Here is a 17,754-nt window from a genome sequence, read left to right as displayed (position 1 = left end):
TAAATAAATAAATAATCCTTAAAAAATTTTAAAGGCAAAAGCAAGAGTAGTTCAGTTACCCATGCTGGAACAGTAAATGACTCCTAATCCTCCTCTTACCAACATTCACCATATACACTATATACACTATATCACTATATATACAAACTGTGTGGGGAACACAATCTCCTGCAGAGGGAGTAAACATGATGGACAAAAATTAAATTTCAATTTGCCATCTAGTCAATATCATCCTCATTGATCTCAGACACTACAAAACTCTGAGCAAGGAAAAAAAAAAAAACAAACAACAACAGGTTAAATTGTTTCAATTAGAAACTAAATATATGGAAAATGCATTTCTACCTGGATAGCCTAAATTCAAATTCTTGGTGAGGAGTATTCTTGACTCAAATGACAACAAGGATCTAGTTGTTGCTTAATTTTTTTATTGTTGCTTAATTTTTTATTAAAGATTTTATTTATTTATTTGAGAAAAAGAGAGCATGAACAGGGGCAGGGGGCCCTGCAGAGGGGAAGGTACAAACAGACTCTCCACTGAGCAAGGAACCCGACATAGAGCTCACTCTCAGGACCCCAGGATCATGATCTGAGCCAAAGGCTTAATTGACTGAGCCACCCAGGTGCCCCTTGGTTGTTGCTTGCTTTTGCATGTAATCTATGAAAGACATCATTCTAAAATTTTAAGTCACTGTAGTACTATCATTTCTTAGATAAAATAGGAAATGGAAAATTGAAAGCTGTGTATTTGTTGGAAATACAGAACTTTATAATGTAATCCTACGACAATAATCACAGTAGTAAAAATACAGACAAAGACATTAAGATAATGTTATTTAGGATTACAAAATTATCTATCTAGGTAAGTAAATCATGGTCTTACAGTACCATGGAACACTATGTGGCCATTAAAAACAATGATATATGTATGTATTTATAAATTTAATAGAGAAGATAAGGCCCAAGGAATAGGAAAAGCTCTCTCTCATATCTGCCATTTTAGACATCAACTGTTGGTTTTTGGTTTTTTTGTTTGTTTTTTTTTTAATAAGTAAACATCCTTTTTTGGTGTAAGGAAAAGTCCAGAAAAATGGTTCTGAACCAATTTTGTATAGCTTTGGAACATGGCATAATCCCTAAAACTCTCTGCCTATTATAGGACATGGAATTTCATGGCTCTCATTCACTGCTAATATCAAAACTTCCCTCCAGCTTCTTAGTACAAATCTTGTATGCCTAACCTGACTCTCCTCTATAGCTTAACATAAATGACATGATAGAAAAATTGAACACAGATACTCAACAGTGACTTATTTATCCGTACCAATGCTTCAAGAGCCACTATTAGAAGATTTAGTAATATAGTAATTAAATGTGCTAGCTAATACTTACGTGCCATATACATGCATTAATAAATTTCAAAGAATTCGAAAACAGTAAATATATACAAGAGTTAAAATAATATTGAAAATTATTTTCATCTCTTTAAACATAAAAAAGAATTTGGTATCCTGGAGTACACATAGCAACTTCGTTTATAAGCAATCTCCCCTTAAGTGACTTGTTTTCCAGGTCTTATTCACAACAGATCTGCTTCTCTTAGAACAAGACATAACTATATTGCTCATAAGCCATTCTATGTTTCTAGGTTTTTTCCCTATCATTTCACAAATACCATGTGGTCTCATCACAATCCAGGCTTGGCAGTGTAAACCAGAATCTTATCAACTGACAGATTCATCTTTTCCAGAGTTTCAGAAAGTTTTACTAAATAAGTAATTTCTTTATGAAATCCTCACCTTCATCTTTTAATTGGTCAGCTTTTCCCACATCTTCAGGCACTGAGTTTGAGAGAGGCAAAATGTCATTCTGAAATTAAATAAAAATCAATATATTTCCATTTAGCTACATAAAAAAGAGTCATCCCACAGAACCATAAATAATAATGAATAACCTGTATTACAGTAACTCATCTGCAATTACATGTGATGAAATTTAACTTGTAAATAAAAAGATTAGAAAGAAATAGGCTAATAGTCCTCTCACATAATTTTATTAGAAAAATGACTATGTAGAATTTCTCTAGAAGATAATGAGCTACTGTGAATCAAAGTTTTTATTTGCTTTTCCTAGATCAAAAAATCCTACTTCATGCAGAACAAATATAAGTAACCAATATATTTAAAATACTATAACCATAAAATAAAGGTAAATTATACTGTGGGTAATGGAGATAAATTGACTATTTACATTTATGCTACAAGTTTATTGTGTATTTATTGACAAATACATTTTTAGTGAATGGAAATATTTTGTTGTTTTAAATGAACATGCTGCTGAAAATAAATTCATTATATTTAAAAATAAAAACAGGATATTTTGTTATCCAAATTAAGTATTAGGTATAGTTGTGAAGATTTGTTTTTTCTGAAATTTCTAATAAATTCTATTAAATTCTGGTAAAATAAATAGATAACCAGTATACAAAAAACAGGAATAGAAATATATTCAAGAGATTTTTTTATATTAGTGAAAATCTTGAAACATGTTTAATATCTAAGGAGATAGCCCACTAAGTCAAATATACAGTTTACAAAAAGAAGCACTAATAATATGATCATTTACTTAAATACGTGCACACACACATATACATGCACACAGGCTAAAAAACAAAGACAGTAAAGGTCTAACACAAGAGGAGGTAAAATTTTCAGTCTCTTCTTCATATCATTCCATGTTGACCAAATTTTTTAAAATAGTGGACATATATTAATTTCATCATAAAATTTTTTAAAAATGTAAATTTCCTGTTTTCAGTAACTACTACCATCCTCAAACCTCCTTTGCATTCATAAGGTTCAAACCAAAGGCGCGAGCAGAAATATCTTGAGTGGCACCGGGAGCATAATGTAATTTTCCATTTTTGGAAGATCTTTTTAAAATTGTGCTGCTTTTACACTTGACTCTGAAGTTCGTGAGTAAAGCTATAGTTTTCAAGAAAACATAATTTGTAGCTAATGTGCCTATGTACTACATTTAGAATATACCTACCAAGTTCTTTGTCTTGTCTAAAGTTTCAAGGAACTTGATAACTCCAATGTTCAAATATACTTCCCTAATTACACACAAATTTTCACAAGTATAAAATCATTCATCAAGTACATGAGTTGTTCTTATTTTTTGTAATCTTTCTCTACTAATCAGTTTTTCTAAACATAAAGCATCAGAATAAAATGGAATAAAAAATACAGAATTGAAACAGGAATCCTTGTAACTAGAGGTCACTACTTAAAACTGACTACGGTCATAGGATGTAAGTGTAGTTAAGGACAAAGGACTGCCCCACAGTACTTGCTGTCAGGGTTTCTTCTATGACACATCTTCTAACAAGCCTGGGCAGTTAATGCATGGGGAAAAAGTGGCTTTTTCAAGTCACAAAAAATGGCATATTGATAAATGGATTCTAATCCATTCTGCCTTCTAAATCCTTCTGAATTATTTTAATGAAATTGCCACAGTTTTATATCTTTGAGAACTAATTCTCATATTCATTGAATACATTTGAGCAGCCCATAATGTAGGGATGAGGGTTACCTACTTTATATAAAAGGAATGAATCCATTTAGTATAGAAACTTAACTCCTAAAACTAAAATGATCAACGTAACAACCAAGGACACTTAGTGAGATGAATAATTTCTTTTTTCCTGAAGTCTTTAATTCCAGTTAGTTAACATACAGTATTATTTTAGTTTCAGGTGTACAATATAATGATTCAATAATTCCATGCATTACCTGGTACTCACCCCAAGTGTCCTCTTTAATTCCCATCACCTGTTTCACCCATCCCCCCACCTTCCACCCCTTTGATAACCCTCAGTTTGTTCTCCATAGTGAAGTCTGTTTCTTGGTTTGTCTCTCTCTCTCTCTCTCTCTCTTTTTTTTTACCTTTTGCTGTTTGCATGTTTCTTAAATTCCACATATGAGTGAAATCATATGGTATCTGTCTTTCTCTGACTTGTTTCCCTTAGCATAATACCCTCTAGTTCCATCCATGCTGTTGCAAATGGCAAGATTTCATTCTTTTTTTATGGTGAAATAGAGACATAATTTCTTTAATTATAACAATTTTGATGCTGCTTTAGGCAAGTTTTAGACTCTCTTTGAGGTATTCTGCTAACAAACACGTATGTGATGAAGTTGCTGCTGTTAAATAGGAATAACAAAGGATTGATACCACAAATAACACTATGCAGATACACAGTGCAGCCAGTTCCAAGAAATTATATTTTTAAAATAGTAAGTAAAAAAGTTTTATAATTAAATATAATCAAAGGGAAACAGTGAGAGAGAAAGAAAACAGAGCCCTATTTAAACAGAGCGCAAAAGTCAATTTGAGCCTCCTGGGAAGTAAAAAAAAAAAGAAAAAAAATTCTGATCTCTTTAGTATAGGTGAACAGTGACAGGAGCTAAGGAATGAGCAAATCCAAGTGTTGTCTCAAGCACAAGCCTCTTGGGCATCTAGGACTTAAATAAAGTCAGCTTCAACCATGGGCATATCCAGCCACTGCAATGGGGTTCCCTAAGGAGGCCAGAAGCCCAGACAATCACAGCAACCAAAGCAGAGCAAAGGGGAATTCTCTGATGGGGAGCACACAGACATGTCACTATTTCCTTACATCTTTGTCATATAATTAGTATTGATCTGATAACCACATTGTTCTTTTTTCCAAGTATAGAAAGAGGGAAGGTAATACTGCCAACTTGCAATCTTCACTGCAATTCTCAGAACCTCTTCCAACAAGTTCTAGAAGCAGCCAATGTGGTAGTATCAGCAATGTCCCTGCCAGGCAGAAGTATACACTACATGCTTCGGCTTCTCCCTTGACTTCCTCGGTCCCTATCGAAGCTTGAATACAGAACTAGAATAACAAAAGGCGTTCATGGGGCACCAAAATGTAATGAAAAAACATATGGGAGGTCAGCCTGGGGCCCTGAAATCAGTAACCTTAAGATTTTTCAGACAGTTTAAGGGATGTGTGGGTGGCTCAGTTGGTAAAATGTCAGACTCTTGATTTCAGCTCAAGTCAGGACCTCAGAGTTGTGAGATTGAGCCCCACATCAGGCTCTGCACTAGGTGTGGAGCTACTTAAGATTTTCTCTTTCCCTCTCCTTCTACCCCTCACTGCTCCCTGCTTATACTGTCTCTCTACAAATCAATCCCTCAATTAAATAAAACTGTCTTTAAAAAAAATTTTTTTTAGGCAATGTTATGGCCCATGTTCCCTGAAATGGCGAGAAACCAGAGACCATTATAAACAGTTCTTGAGAGCAGGGGTATCAGAAAACTTGGTTTTTGGCATTACTTTTGCACAATGATCCTGAAACTTCCCCTGTCTTAAAGAGCCCTATCAATGGTCAAATTTTATGAAATCTGTTTCAAAATGATGATTCAATTCCTAATGAATTTACTTCTACATAGTTGCTTTGTAAACAGGAAAATTTTGTTTTTAACTTGTATTCCATGTCGGAAATCTAAAAATGCTCAGAGACTAAACAGGACTTAAAAAGCAACTAAGACATACCATTAAATATAAACGAAGGTGAAAGGATGTGAACAGCTACTAATATGGAAACCTAAAGCACATTAAAAGTTATATTTTAGGTCCCAAATCATCTCCATGAGGACTATCTACCTTACACCTAGGAAGAAGTTAGTTACCTAAAGTCTAGCCCCTCAAATGTTAACAACCCAACATCATTATTGTAGTCATACTTAAATCAGATACTAATGAGAAAACAGTGACAGCTTACCTTACAGAAGGAGTTGGTGAACATTTCTGTCAAAGGCTGTGAAACTGCTAGATGGGTGTCTTCTGGGCTGATTTTAAAAACTGTCTCCAAGCACTGAATTGCAACTTGAGATAAATTTGAATAGTGAAAAAAAAATTAGCAACCTAAAAAAAGAAACGACCTTTTTTTCTGGTAGAAATCTGCACTCTGTGCAATCTGTGGTAATTCAGTATTTATGATCACAGAACATAAGGAAAAACTAAATGGTTCAGCTACATAGAGATTTCTGTTTATAGACCAGCTGCTAAGGGAAGACAACTTGATTTCTTCTTCCTTACTTAAGGAAAAATGTACCTAGAATATAATTTCTCAATATAGCTATTACATCATATTCTTATTGAAGCCTGCCATTAACAACAACGGACTCTTCTCTGCCAATATCTGATTAACCACCTTGAATAAAACAAACAAAAAAGTCTTCTTTTTCAATGTGAGAAACAGAATTCTCAACCTGACCAAACAGAGTAACAGAAACAAACTCTGGCTGGTATATTTACTTATGTGAAGATAGGTGGACTTTAAAAAAATTCATTCATGCCTGCAAATTTACCCCAAGCACCTACTATGTGCAAGGTGCTTTCCTAAGGTGGTGTAAATACAGCAGTTAATCAGAAGATAAAAATTGCTATCCATGTGATGAAGCTTACGGTTAAGAGAAGGCGGCTGACAAACACAAAAATACACGGCATGTTAAACAGTGATAGGTGTGTCGTCTGCACTTGGTGTATGACAAGATAACTGATATGGCCAGGGTACAGACGGGGTGGAGGGATATGGTGGGAGATTATGCTAGAAAGCAAGTCTGTTGTTGGATGACAAGGTACCTTACATAACGTTCTTAAAGAATGTGCACTTCACACTGTGGGCAAGTAGAGAGCCATTAAACAATTCAGTAACGGAGAATAATATAACTGGATTTGTGTTTAGAACTAAAAGTCTGGTAGGAATGCTGAGAATGGATTAGACATTAGAAAGGATAAGACACAAGGCTTATCCTCACAGAGACAGTCTAATGTGGGATACAGTTAAATGCACATAATACAGCATAACAAGTTCACTAATAGAAATATGTACCAGCTACATAACAGAGTAAAGGAAATGACCCCTCCGATCAGGGAGGGTTCCTACCTAAGTAATCTAAACAGACAAGTGGTCCAAACCAGGGCAATTACAGGGAAGAAAGATATCCTGTTGTTTCTACAAGTACTCACAGAGGGAAATGGTGGCAGCTTTTCATCTTGGGGATGCTCTCCTTTGAAAAGGAATTCTCTCCTGGCTCCCAAAATGAGAATGTAGCCCAAATGTTCAGTGTACTTCCAGACAGTGTGGAGGAGATCCACTTATATTTGTGGATGAGTTTTATTATTATCTACACTCAATATACTTAAACTAAAAACAACACATAAATAATTCATTCACTTCTGTCACCCCACTCCTCACCTCTGACAACCACCAATCTCTTCTTTGTGCTTGGTTTGTTTATGAGCTTCCATATATAAGAGAGATCATACAGTATTCATCCTTTGTCAGATTTATTATAGATTCACTTATATTTGTATATGACTTTTTAAAAGACACATTATGTATTAACTGTGGTCCTGAGAAAAATACCTCTGTCATAAAAGAAATGAAAATACTACTTTCTCTATCCCGAGAACAACTGTCCTTAGAAAAGGGATTGAATAAGCAACAAGTTACCAAGTACAGGAAGTCTGAGTGTCTTTTACATAGAACATAATCCACTGTTTACCCTTTCTCATTCTCTCAATTTCTATTCTTGCCAAGCACTCGTTCTCAAACTTCAATCCATTCCAGAACTAAAAACACTCAGCCACAAGGAAACAGGCTCTCATTGCCATAATGACAGTCAATGTAAACAATAAAAATAATAATAATGGTAAATGTATGTGTGTGTTTATGTCTATATATTTATTCTTTTTTTTAAAGATTTTATTTATTTATTTGACAGAGAGAGATCACAAGTAGGCAGAGAGGCAGGCAGAGAGAGAGAATGGGAAGCAAGCTCGCTGCTGAGCAGAGAGCCCAATGCAGAACTCGATCCCAGGACCCTGAGATCATGACCTGAGCCGAAGGCAGAGGCTTAACCCACTGAGCCACCCAGGCGCCCCGATGTCTATATATTTATTCTTGATCAGTATCTTTCCTCCCTGATCAGACTTGTCATTGCCTTTACTGTGCCACGTCGCTGGTACCTGTTTCTATTATTGAACTTCTCTTACTACATTTCGTATGTTTAAATGTCTGCCTCCCACATTAGAAGGTCTCTATGGATAAGGACTGTATCTGACTCATCTCTGACATTAACATAGCTGGCAAATAATAGGTGTTCAATAAATTTAATCTACATTTATGTTTACATTGGAAGCAATAGTTTAATTACAGAGGAAATAACAACAATACAATCTGTAGAGAAAAGCACTTCTCTCCTCCAAAACATTAATGCACAGACACGGGAAAGAGGGATAGTACACAACCAAGTCCTTAACCAAAACCCAGAGTATGTAACTTTACTGCTAAACACTGACAGGTGAAAAGTCCATGTGGTAACCTGAGGGATTTTTATGCTCTATCCTGTTGAGGCAATTCAACCCCGCTCCTTTATCTCTGCTGTCACTAATCTTAAAACACAGATCTGGTACACACTAGACACAATTAAATATCATTAAAGGAGGTATCTGTTTTGTCTTAAACACAATTATTTGCTGTGTTTTTTCAAACCACTTTACTGAAGTATGGTTGACATGCAAAAAGCTGTTTATATATAATGTCTGTAATTCCATGAGTTTGTGGATAAGTATACACCCATGAAACCATTACCACCGTCAAGGCCAGAGACATATTCATTGCCTCCCGAAGTTTCCTCTCACCATTGTTATTATCATGCGTACATATGTAGTAAGAACACTTAACCTACGATCTACCTTCTTACCAAACTTTAAGTACAGAACACAGTTAGTGATAGTCACTGGGCAGACTAGTAAGTTCCCAGAACTTAAATATCTTGCATAACAGAAACTTTGTACCCTTTGACCATCACGTCTTTTCTCCTTCCCCATCATTGGAAACTGTCACTCTACTCCCTGATTCTAAGATTTTGACTATGTTAGATTCCCTAGATAAGTAAACAGAATTGTTTGATAGGTAAACCCTGTTGCCAAAGTATTTAGCCTTGATGATGATTTGGTTGTAGAGATTGAGGCAAAGGCCCAAATGGAATGGGTTCAAAAAAGAAGAGGAGAAGAATAGGGAACAGGTCAGATTTTGCAAGAAAGGGAGAGATACACAAGGATAGGAGAGGAATTAGAAAAGGCAAGTATAGGCAGCTCTTTCAAAGAGTTTTCCAGAAAAAGGAACATAAAAACAGTAGGCAGTAGTTGTGATGGGGGTGAGGGTATGACAAAAATTCAGGATTACCTCATTACCATTTTTCATCCAGTCAAAAAAAAAAAATCAAATAACCTAAGTGCAATAATTTATCTTTTATTTCAAGATTCATTTATGAAGCAAGGAATATTATATTCAGTCCTTTCAGGAGGTCATAGTCAGGAATAAGTCATACAAATATAAACAAATACTGTATATAATTATTGTTCTACTTTAACAACAAACAATTGTGCATTTGGTACTGAAGAGGAGCAGGGCAAATGAAGAGTTCTATTTAACACTGCCCCATTTCCCATATCCCATTTCAAAAGCTGCCATACGTTAGCTACCTGCCTTCCCTGATTCTGATTCTCTTGATGAATCTATCAGATGAAGAGGAGGCAGACAGCTTCATCTAACAGACTGAGAAGTTAAGATACAGACCAAGCGAGTGATAGGCCCAGGATCACCTGGCTCAATTCATCAATTCAATTCAACAAATATTTATTGAGCAACTACTATGTGTCAGGCACTTTTCTATATGCTTCAGATATATCGTATAGTGAATAAAACAGAAAAGACCCCTGACCTCTTGGGGCTGACATTTTGGGGCAGGGGTGGAGAGGTAGGCTATAAGCAATTAAAAAGTAGAGCAGGGTAAAGAGATCCAAGTGTGGAGAGCAGAGCAGAGAAGCAGGCTACAGACAAAAGAGCACCCAGCATAGGCCTCATTCAGAAAGACTCAAAGACAATGAAGGTATTACCATTTTCTGAAGTAGTAACAATCTAAGCAGCAAAAAACAAATACAGCAGAAGCTCTTAGGAAAGAGGAGGTAGTATACTCAGAGTTAGGAAGCTAATTTGGTTCAAGTCAGTGAACAACACATCACAGAAGGCCAAATTATATGAATTCTTTAAAACATGACTAAGTAACATGAGGAGTCACTGCAAGATTTTGAGTGGAGAAATGACAGAATCTGACATCTGTTTTACTTTTTAAAAATTTTTTAGAGATTTTATTTGTAAGTAATCTCTCCACCCAACATGGGGCTTGAACTTACAACCCCAAAATTAAGAGTCTCATGCACTACTGACTGAGCCACCCAGGCGCCCCTGACACACTCTGTCTTAAAAGATCACTGGTGGCTGTGTTGGGAATATTCAACAAGGCTGCAAGAACAGAAGGAGACAGACCAGTTAGAGACCACTACATTAAAACAGATGAAAAACACTTAATTCTACCCAGGGTGACATCAGTGGAGGTGGGAGAAAATGGTAAGACTCTAGATATATTTTGAAGGTACAGCCAACAGGATTTACTAAATGATTAAATGCAGAATCTGAGAGAAATAGAAGAGTCCAGAATGCTGCCCAAGTTTTGGCCTAAGCAACTGAAGAAAGAGAGTTGCCATCAACTGAGATAGGGAACAGATTTTGGGTGGGAGGATCAGGAGTTCAGTCTTGGAAATGTTCAGTTTGAGATGCCTATTAGACATAGAAGTGGAGATATCTAGTAGGCAGTTGGATATAAAAATCTGCAGTTCAGAAGGAAAGTCTTGGTTGAATGTCAAGAAACGGAACAATACCATCAAAAAACTGAGTATAGATAGTGAAGAGAAGAAGTTCAAGCATTGAACCCTGGACACTTCAGGTCAGGGAAAAGAAGAGAAACTAGTAAAGGAGACAGACAGAGCAAACAATGAGATAAGAAGAAAACTAAGAGAGTGTAAGGAGGTAGCCTGAAAGCCAACGGAATCAAGTGTATGGCAGTGGCCGGGGGGTGTGGGCAAGATGAGGGAGATCATCAGCTTTATCAATGACAGCTAGTAAGGCAGATGGAGACTGAGAACAGACCACTGAACTAAAGCATCCAGAAATCACTGATGACCTTGATGAGAACAGTATAGGCAAAAAGACTGAGGCTAAGGCCTAACTGGAATGGGTTTAAAAAAAAAAATAGGAGAGAGGGGTGCCTGAGTAGCTCAGTGGGTTAAACCTCTGCCTTCAGCTCAGGTCATGATCTCAGGGTCCTGGGATCGAGCCCTGCATCGGGCTCTCTGCTCAGCAGGGAGCCTGCTTCTCCTCTCTTTCTGACTGCCTCTCTGCCTCCTTATGATTCTCTCTCTGTCAAATAAATAAATAAAATCTTAAAAAAAAAAAAAAGGAATAGGAGAGGAATTTTAAAAAGCAAGTATATATAATTCTTTCAAAGTTTTCCAGCAAAGGGGGAAGACAATCAGAGTAGGCAGTAGTTCGGAAGTAGTGGGGTAATATAACAAGGGTAATTAGCTGTTGTTTTTGCTTTTTTAAGAAGGGAGAAATAATGAAAAGTATATTCTGATATAAATGATCCAGAACAGAGGGAAGTTTGCTGATGTAAGACAAGAAGGGTAGAATAACTCAAGCGATAACTCAGAGGAGGTGAGACAGGACAGAATCAGATCCCATGTGTCAGTAGAGAGGTTCCATTTAGAGAAGACCGTGGATAGTTCATCTACAGTGTCTTAGTCTGTTTGGGTTACTCTAACAGAACACCATAGACTAGGTGGCTTATAAACAACAGAAATTTATTTCTCTTAGTTCTGGAGGCTAGCAAATTCAGTGTCTAGTGAAGACCTGCTTTCTGGTTCCCAGACTATGTCTCTTCACTGTGTCCTCACATGGTAGAAGGAGGAAAGGAGCTCTCTGGGGTCTCTTAGAAGAGCACTAACCCTGATCATGAAGACCCTACCTCCTAATACCATCACAATGGGTTAGGTTTCAACGTTTGAATTTCAATAAAACACAAATATTTAGTCCATGGCATACTATTATCATGTCTGGGCAGGCAGGCAGAGTGTGTAAGGGTATAGATGCTGGTGTGCGGATAGATGGGGCAGGGGGAGTCTGTGGAAGTTGTTTTCCTATTACTTGAATTTTCCTGGTGGAGTAGGAAGCAAGGTCGACAACTAAAAGTGTGTACAGGGGAGGTCGTTTGAGGGTTTGAGAAGACAGGAGAAAAAAGTGTTAAAGTAGTGGTCTAGGAGAACAAAAGTATGCATGAACTTGGAAGAGACAGTGTGATTGCCAGGCAGCATTAAACGTCCAATTGAGGCTCATGGTCATGAATTCAAAGAGGAACCAATTGGCAAAGTTGTATGGTTTGCTCCATCTATACACAGTCACATGGATATGAACACAGAGCTGATGGAGAGCTAAATTTAAAAAAGGTCAGGTTTTGCAAGAAAGGGAGAGATACACAAGGGCATGAACATAATGATGAACCATGGAAGAGGGTGCGAAGGGTAAGGGATCAATAGACTGGAGATACTCCTAGGGTTAAAGAATTATTGGGGTAGGGATTCTAGGGGAGTAAGCTGCAAAGACAGGGAGTGCTGGTCAGGATGTGAAATGTTTACAATAGAGATGATGGAGAGAATGCAGTTTCAAAAATGAGAAGGTCCAGGGAACAGTTCCTCACCCTTGGCACTACTGACAGTTTGGACTTTGTTCTTGGAGGCCATACTGTGTATTATAGGACGTTTAGCAGTATCCATGGCCTCTACCCACTAGATGCCAGTAATACCAGCCACTCAGTGGTGACAGTCACGAATATCCCCAAACAAAACCACCTTGAGTTCAGAACCACTAGTCTAGGGTATGGCCATGCTGCTCAGTAGTTGAGATCATTGGAGGACAAGCAGGTCAAGGAACAGAGTGCTGAGAGAACTGAAAGAAACACCTATGAGGTCATTGCAATTGCCCAAAATTCAGACAGATTAGTACTAGAGAGAGTGACAGGGAGCAGGAGCACATGAAACAGATGTCAGTAGATGACAACAATTAGGAGTGGGTGACATTTTCTGATGAAGAAGCTCAAAGCTGATAAGACTATAAAAATTTACCACTATGGTAAGGCTGGTACGAGAACTGAGGCTCCTCTTCTAGGGCTTTTTTAAATGTCTAGAAGGTGGGCAGACTTCACATGATTTCATACTCAATTAAATTAGACTCTCAGAGTCAAAAATAGGGGTCGGTCAAAAACAATTGGCACCATTTCTGGCTGCCATATATAACAAACAGCTGAAGGCACATATTTTTGGCTGAAGGCCATCCTAAAAATAGGACATAACATCTTGATTTAAAAAAAAAAACCCTCCATTTTCTTTCTGGTCCTTAGAAATATGTATTATATTGCCTTTGATTGAAAAAAAATCTTCTATTAAATGATTGTATTTATCTGTTTGCTACTGGACAACCATAACCAATGTTTTCTTTAGATAACCAGTCACCTTTACCTTCACATAGTTTAACCACTAAGGAGGACAAAAAGATCTTAATATGAAATGAACCAACTGCAATGTTCTCCAACTGTGTGTCACCTGCTCCTCTCACTGCCACCTGGAAAGACAGTGTCTTACCAGATTGCAAGCAGATTTAGAGCAAATGCCCAATTTTCATCCCCACCTCTTAAAAGCAATGGAAGTGCTTATCAAAAGCACTTCACAATGGAAGTGCTTATTGAAATTAATAGAGGTATCCCCTTTATAGGAGAAATAATTTCAAGATGGCAAAATCAAATTGTATGATATCTATTAAATTCTCCCAAATGTACTGTCTCATTGCAATAATTAAGTCTTTAGGCCATAAGGAAGCTACACTCACTGAACCTCCACAAGCCTATCTGCAGAATTCTATCTTTTTTTTAGGGTTATACTGAATTTAAATTTTATAATGCATAAATGTGAAGCAGAAAAGATGGTGTTCAGGGAAACACATGATGCTATCATCCAAGTCCTGTTCAACTTCACAGATTACCAAGTCTAATATTTAAAGCTCACACAAACAAAAGTGAAATCCTCTCATTTTCAAATCCCCAAATAGAAAGTTGTCAGAGCTTAATTGTGATGCAATTATTACACTTTTACATACTGCTTTTATGATGACTAAGGTATTTTCAGGTATTGATTATAAATGAGATGCTTTCCTATTAGGAAGAGACAAGATCTTCAGAGTAAAAACCAGGATTTAAATCTCAAGTTGGCCACATTTCACTGTCATGTCACTTAATCTTTCTGGTTTCATTTCATTTTCTGTTAAGTGAGGATATGACTAACTTAACAGTTACCATAGAGAAAAAATTCCCTACAGTATGAACAACATAGTTCTGACACATAACAGTTGTTCAATAAATGAACAATGGTCCTCATATTGTGCTGTTAATTAAAACAAGCCTCAGAAAATGGAAACACAATCTCTCTTCTTGAAAGATCAAGAAAATATTTTAATTTCGTTATAATAGATCATAAAGTCAGACTTAGTTATTTTAGTCTTTGTTTACAACCATAACACAAATGAACATGAAGAGCAGGTGCCTACCTTCCAAACTTTCTTGTTCATCTGAAGTATAAGCATCCATCTGACTTTGTTCCCGTAAGAAACGAATAACAGCATAAACTAAGTGCTTGATAGATGACATTTTAAAAGCTTGAACACTTTTCTTTGATAAGAAAACAGAAAACAGTGATCTAAGTTATGTTAAAGAATTGGTCAGGAAGGTTATAAATAACAAAGTTATAAATTACACAGAAAGTAAAAAGCAAAAACAAATCCTGTATTGCCTTCATTCTTGTTTTTAAAGAGTCAGGAGAACACAAAGTATTGTTATGGTAAGGTATTACATATTTTCACTTAAACCCAGTAGTATTAGATTATGTTAAAACCTGCAAAAGTAAAATCGTCCTCAAAACATGTAGAACACAAGCTCAGACACTTACTGAATATCTCACTGTATCTTAACAGCATGTATAGTACAGATACAGATCACAACAGGAGAATAGATACAGATACAGAAATCCCCAAAAGGCCTCAGTACTAAGTTCAGGGAGATTTCATACTGCTGACTCAGAAGCTCATCTACAATGACCATCTTCCTCTATTTCATAAGATTTTTTTTTTTTAATGTATGTATAATTTACCCTGCATCAACTTTTGTAGGATTAGACTGTTATTTGAGGAGGAAATACATTAATGAAAGGGTATTCAGCCACTGAATGTCATTCTTAATAAAAATGGTATTTCTTTTTTAAACAAGACATGTCGGAAAATCATTGCCTAAGTCGATGGATACTACACATCGACCAACGCTCTCTGCGGTAGCTATGCTGTCGTGGACAAGCTGGAAGCTCCCGGTCATGTTCATTCACATGGAATACTATCGCATCCAAACAGTGGCGCAGGGCCAGCCGGCCTTAATGGCTTATTTCCACTAAATCGCATCATCCATCTGTTCCTCAGGTTCCCTAATCCAAAGCCAGGGTGTGGTACCCGCCGCCAGGATGTTTATTATTTCTGGGCTTATTTTAAAGGCGAGCCCCGTCTTTAGGCCATGGGGTTGCAAGTGCTAAATAAGGGTCCAGGGCAGAAGGTGGAAAAAAAAAAAAAGAAAAAAAGAAAGAGGGGAAACGAAGATATTCAACCTCCTCTAGGCTTCTCCCCCTTCTTCTCCCCAGAGGACATCGACCTCCTTCTCCCTCCCTTCAGTACCCGGGCCTCGCTTTGGCCCAGATGGGGTTTGCTGCGGGTGCGCGGTGCAGGCCCCAGCTGGGGCGGTGGGAGACGCACCCATCCCAGACAGAAGCCCCTTACCAGGCGAGAGGACGCGACACAGTGGCAACGGGCCTGGGGGCGTCCGTAAGCCGGTACGCCCGCCCCCTCCTCCTCCGGCTTCAACCTGGCTCCGGACGGCAGCACTGCCCACGGTCGCCCAAACTTCCCCAGCTCCCAGCCCGCCGCCGCCCCTCAGCCCACCCCGCTGCGCGCTGGGCTCCCGGCTGCTGGGTCTCGCCAGAACCGCCCCCCGGGCGGCGCAAGGCGCGCGGGGCGGGGCGCAAGTCAGGGGGGCGGGGCCGAAGTGGGCGCCGGCTTGGGGCTGCCGCACGTGGGAGGGCGCGGACAAGGCCGGTGTCCGCTGCAGCTGTTGCCTCCTCCTCTAGGCCGCCTCTCGGCTCCCACACCCGAAACCGGAGGACAACGCGCCAGCCTCTCGGCCGTCCCATGATCGCCCAGTGCCTTTCGGCTGTGCTAGGCCTCCACAGGTACCTCCCATGCGCGGGTTAACCTTGACTGTGGGCCGGGCGTGGTCCGGTCTGTGCCGGGTGCCTGTGCTCAGCCTTTCCCGAGCGCACCCCTCCAACGCCCCTGAGACTTTCATCCCCGTGGCCCGCATGTTCTACCCTGAGGGACACCTGGCGCGGGCACTTGGGGCCACCTTTCCCTCCTCCGCTCCCTAGGGAGGACATTCATTCCCTTTGTTTGGGAGTGTCTCAGCTGCAGTCCGCGAGACTGGTCGCAGGCCTGGCCCAAAATGAATGCAGAAAGATGGTTCGGATAAGAAAAGCATTTGACTTCTGTCCCGCATCCAGAACTGCAGACCTCTTATTAAAAGTGCCGGCAGCTGTAGACTCAGGAATAGCGATTCTAATTTGCCCCTCGCGCATATCATTAGCATACAAATCGTTTAACAAACACGCACGTGAAACCGTTATGGTTTTGCAGCTTATCTCCGTCCATGCTCTCTAATTTCCTTTTTATTTACCTCTTCCCCATAAAACATTAGGCCTCTTGCTGGGGCAAATTGACTTGGCCCAAAATGGAGGAAATTTTTGCTAGGACACGGTTTGGGGCAGCCTCAGCTGCTGTTTTGGATTGCTTCCTAGCTCCCAAGCCACACCCCTCTGCCACAGACCAGTAGCAAGATGGTGAGCGAATTAAATTCTTTGCACGGATGCACTAGATGGAGTGGTTTTCGGGAAACAATGCCTCTACCACCCCCATCCCCAAATCCAGCCTGGAACTGTGAATCCTAATGACGACTCAACAGAAAAAAAGGAAATAAATATGTGTTTCTTGCTAGATACTTATAGAACTACTTTGGAAAATGTTCAACATTTGAGCTTTTTGACAGTTTTCTATTGTATATGACCACTTATCTGTGTGGAGCTTTGTGTTGCTCAGTCCCTGTAATTATGGTGCATCCAAGGGACAGTATATAAAGAGTTAATGTGATGATTTTTTTTACCATATTTCACAGTCCTTTTAGTCTGCAGGCTGCAAGTGATACAGCTTCAAATGCAGCTATTTGTTGGGACAAATGAAGATACTCACGTAATGCAGGTGTGAGAAGAGAATAAATTTTGTACAAGACAGCGCTTCTCAAACTTTTTAGTCTCAGGACCCCTTTACCCTGCAAAAATTACTGAGGACCTAAGAACTTCTGTTTATGTTGGTTATAAGTCTCCATATTTACCATATTAGAAATGAAAATTGGGGGATTTTTAAAGTATTAGTTTATGTAAAAAAAAAGTGTAATAAACTCATTATCTGCACAAATAACATTTTTAATGAAAAATAACTTTTCCAAAACTCTTGCCAAAAAAATCAGTAAGAAAGTGGAATTGCGGATTGATTTCTTTATTTTCCTTCAGTTTTTGTGGTTTTTTTTTATGGTTGTATAATATACGTAACATAAAATTTGCCA

General features: G+C 38.5%; 2 protein-coding genes across 6 annotated transcripts in view; one reads left to right on the top strand and one right to left on the bottom strand.

Moving 5' to 3' along the window:
* SGTB (small glutamine rich tetratricopeptide repeat co-chaperone beta) overlaps positions 1-16,039 on the bottom strand; it is a 41,204-nt gene extending 25,165 nt beyond the window's left edge. The window contains exons 1-4 of one of the 2 annotated variants that reach the window (XM_045998873.1): positions 15,864-16,039; positions 14,595-14,716; positions 5,814-5,917; positions 1,800-1,869 (exon numbers count right to left, since the gene is read on the bottom strand). In XM_045998873.1, coding sequence (XP_045854829.1) covers positions 1,800-1,869; positions 5,814-5,917; positions 14,595-14,694 — 274 coding nt within the window. In that variant the 5' untranslated portion in view covers positions 14,695-14,716; positions 15,864-16,039. The remainder of the gene's footprint in view (positions 1-1,799; positions 1,870-5,813; positions 5,918-14,594; positions 14,717-15,863) is intronic. The other variant, XM_045998872.1, reaches the window with a different exon arrangement.
* Positions 16,040-16,150: 111 nt separating this feature from the next.
* NLN (neurolysin) overlaps positions 16,151-17,754 on the top strand; it is a 100,651-nt gene continuing 99,047 nt past the window's right edge. For all 4 annotated transcript variants that reach the window (XM_046001007.1, XM_046001009.1, XM_046001006.1 and 1 more), the window contains exon 1: positions 16,151-16,312. In XM_046001007.1, coding sequence (XP_045856963.1) covers positions 16,272-16,312 — 41 coding nt within the window. In that variant the 5' untranslated portion in view covers positions 16,151-16,271. The remainder of the gene's footprint in view (positions 16,313-17,754) is intronic.

This window comes from Meles meles, chromosome 3, assembly GCF_922984935.1.
Source record: "Meles meles chromosome 3, mMelMel3.1 paternal haplotype, whole genome shotgun sequence".
Taxonomy (NCBI): domain Eukaryota; kingdom Metazoa; phylum Chordata; class Mammalia; order Carnivora; family Mustelidae; genus Meles; species Meles meles.
This window is presented reverse-complemented; position numbering and strand designations above follow the sequence as displayed.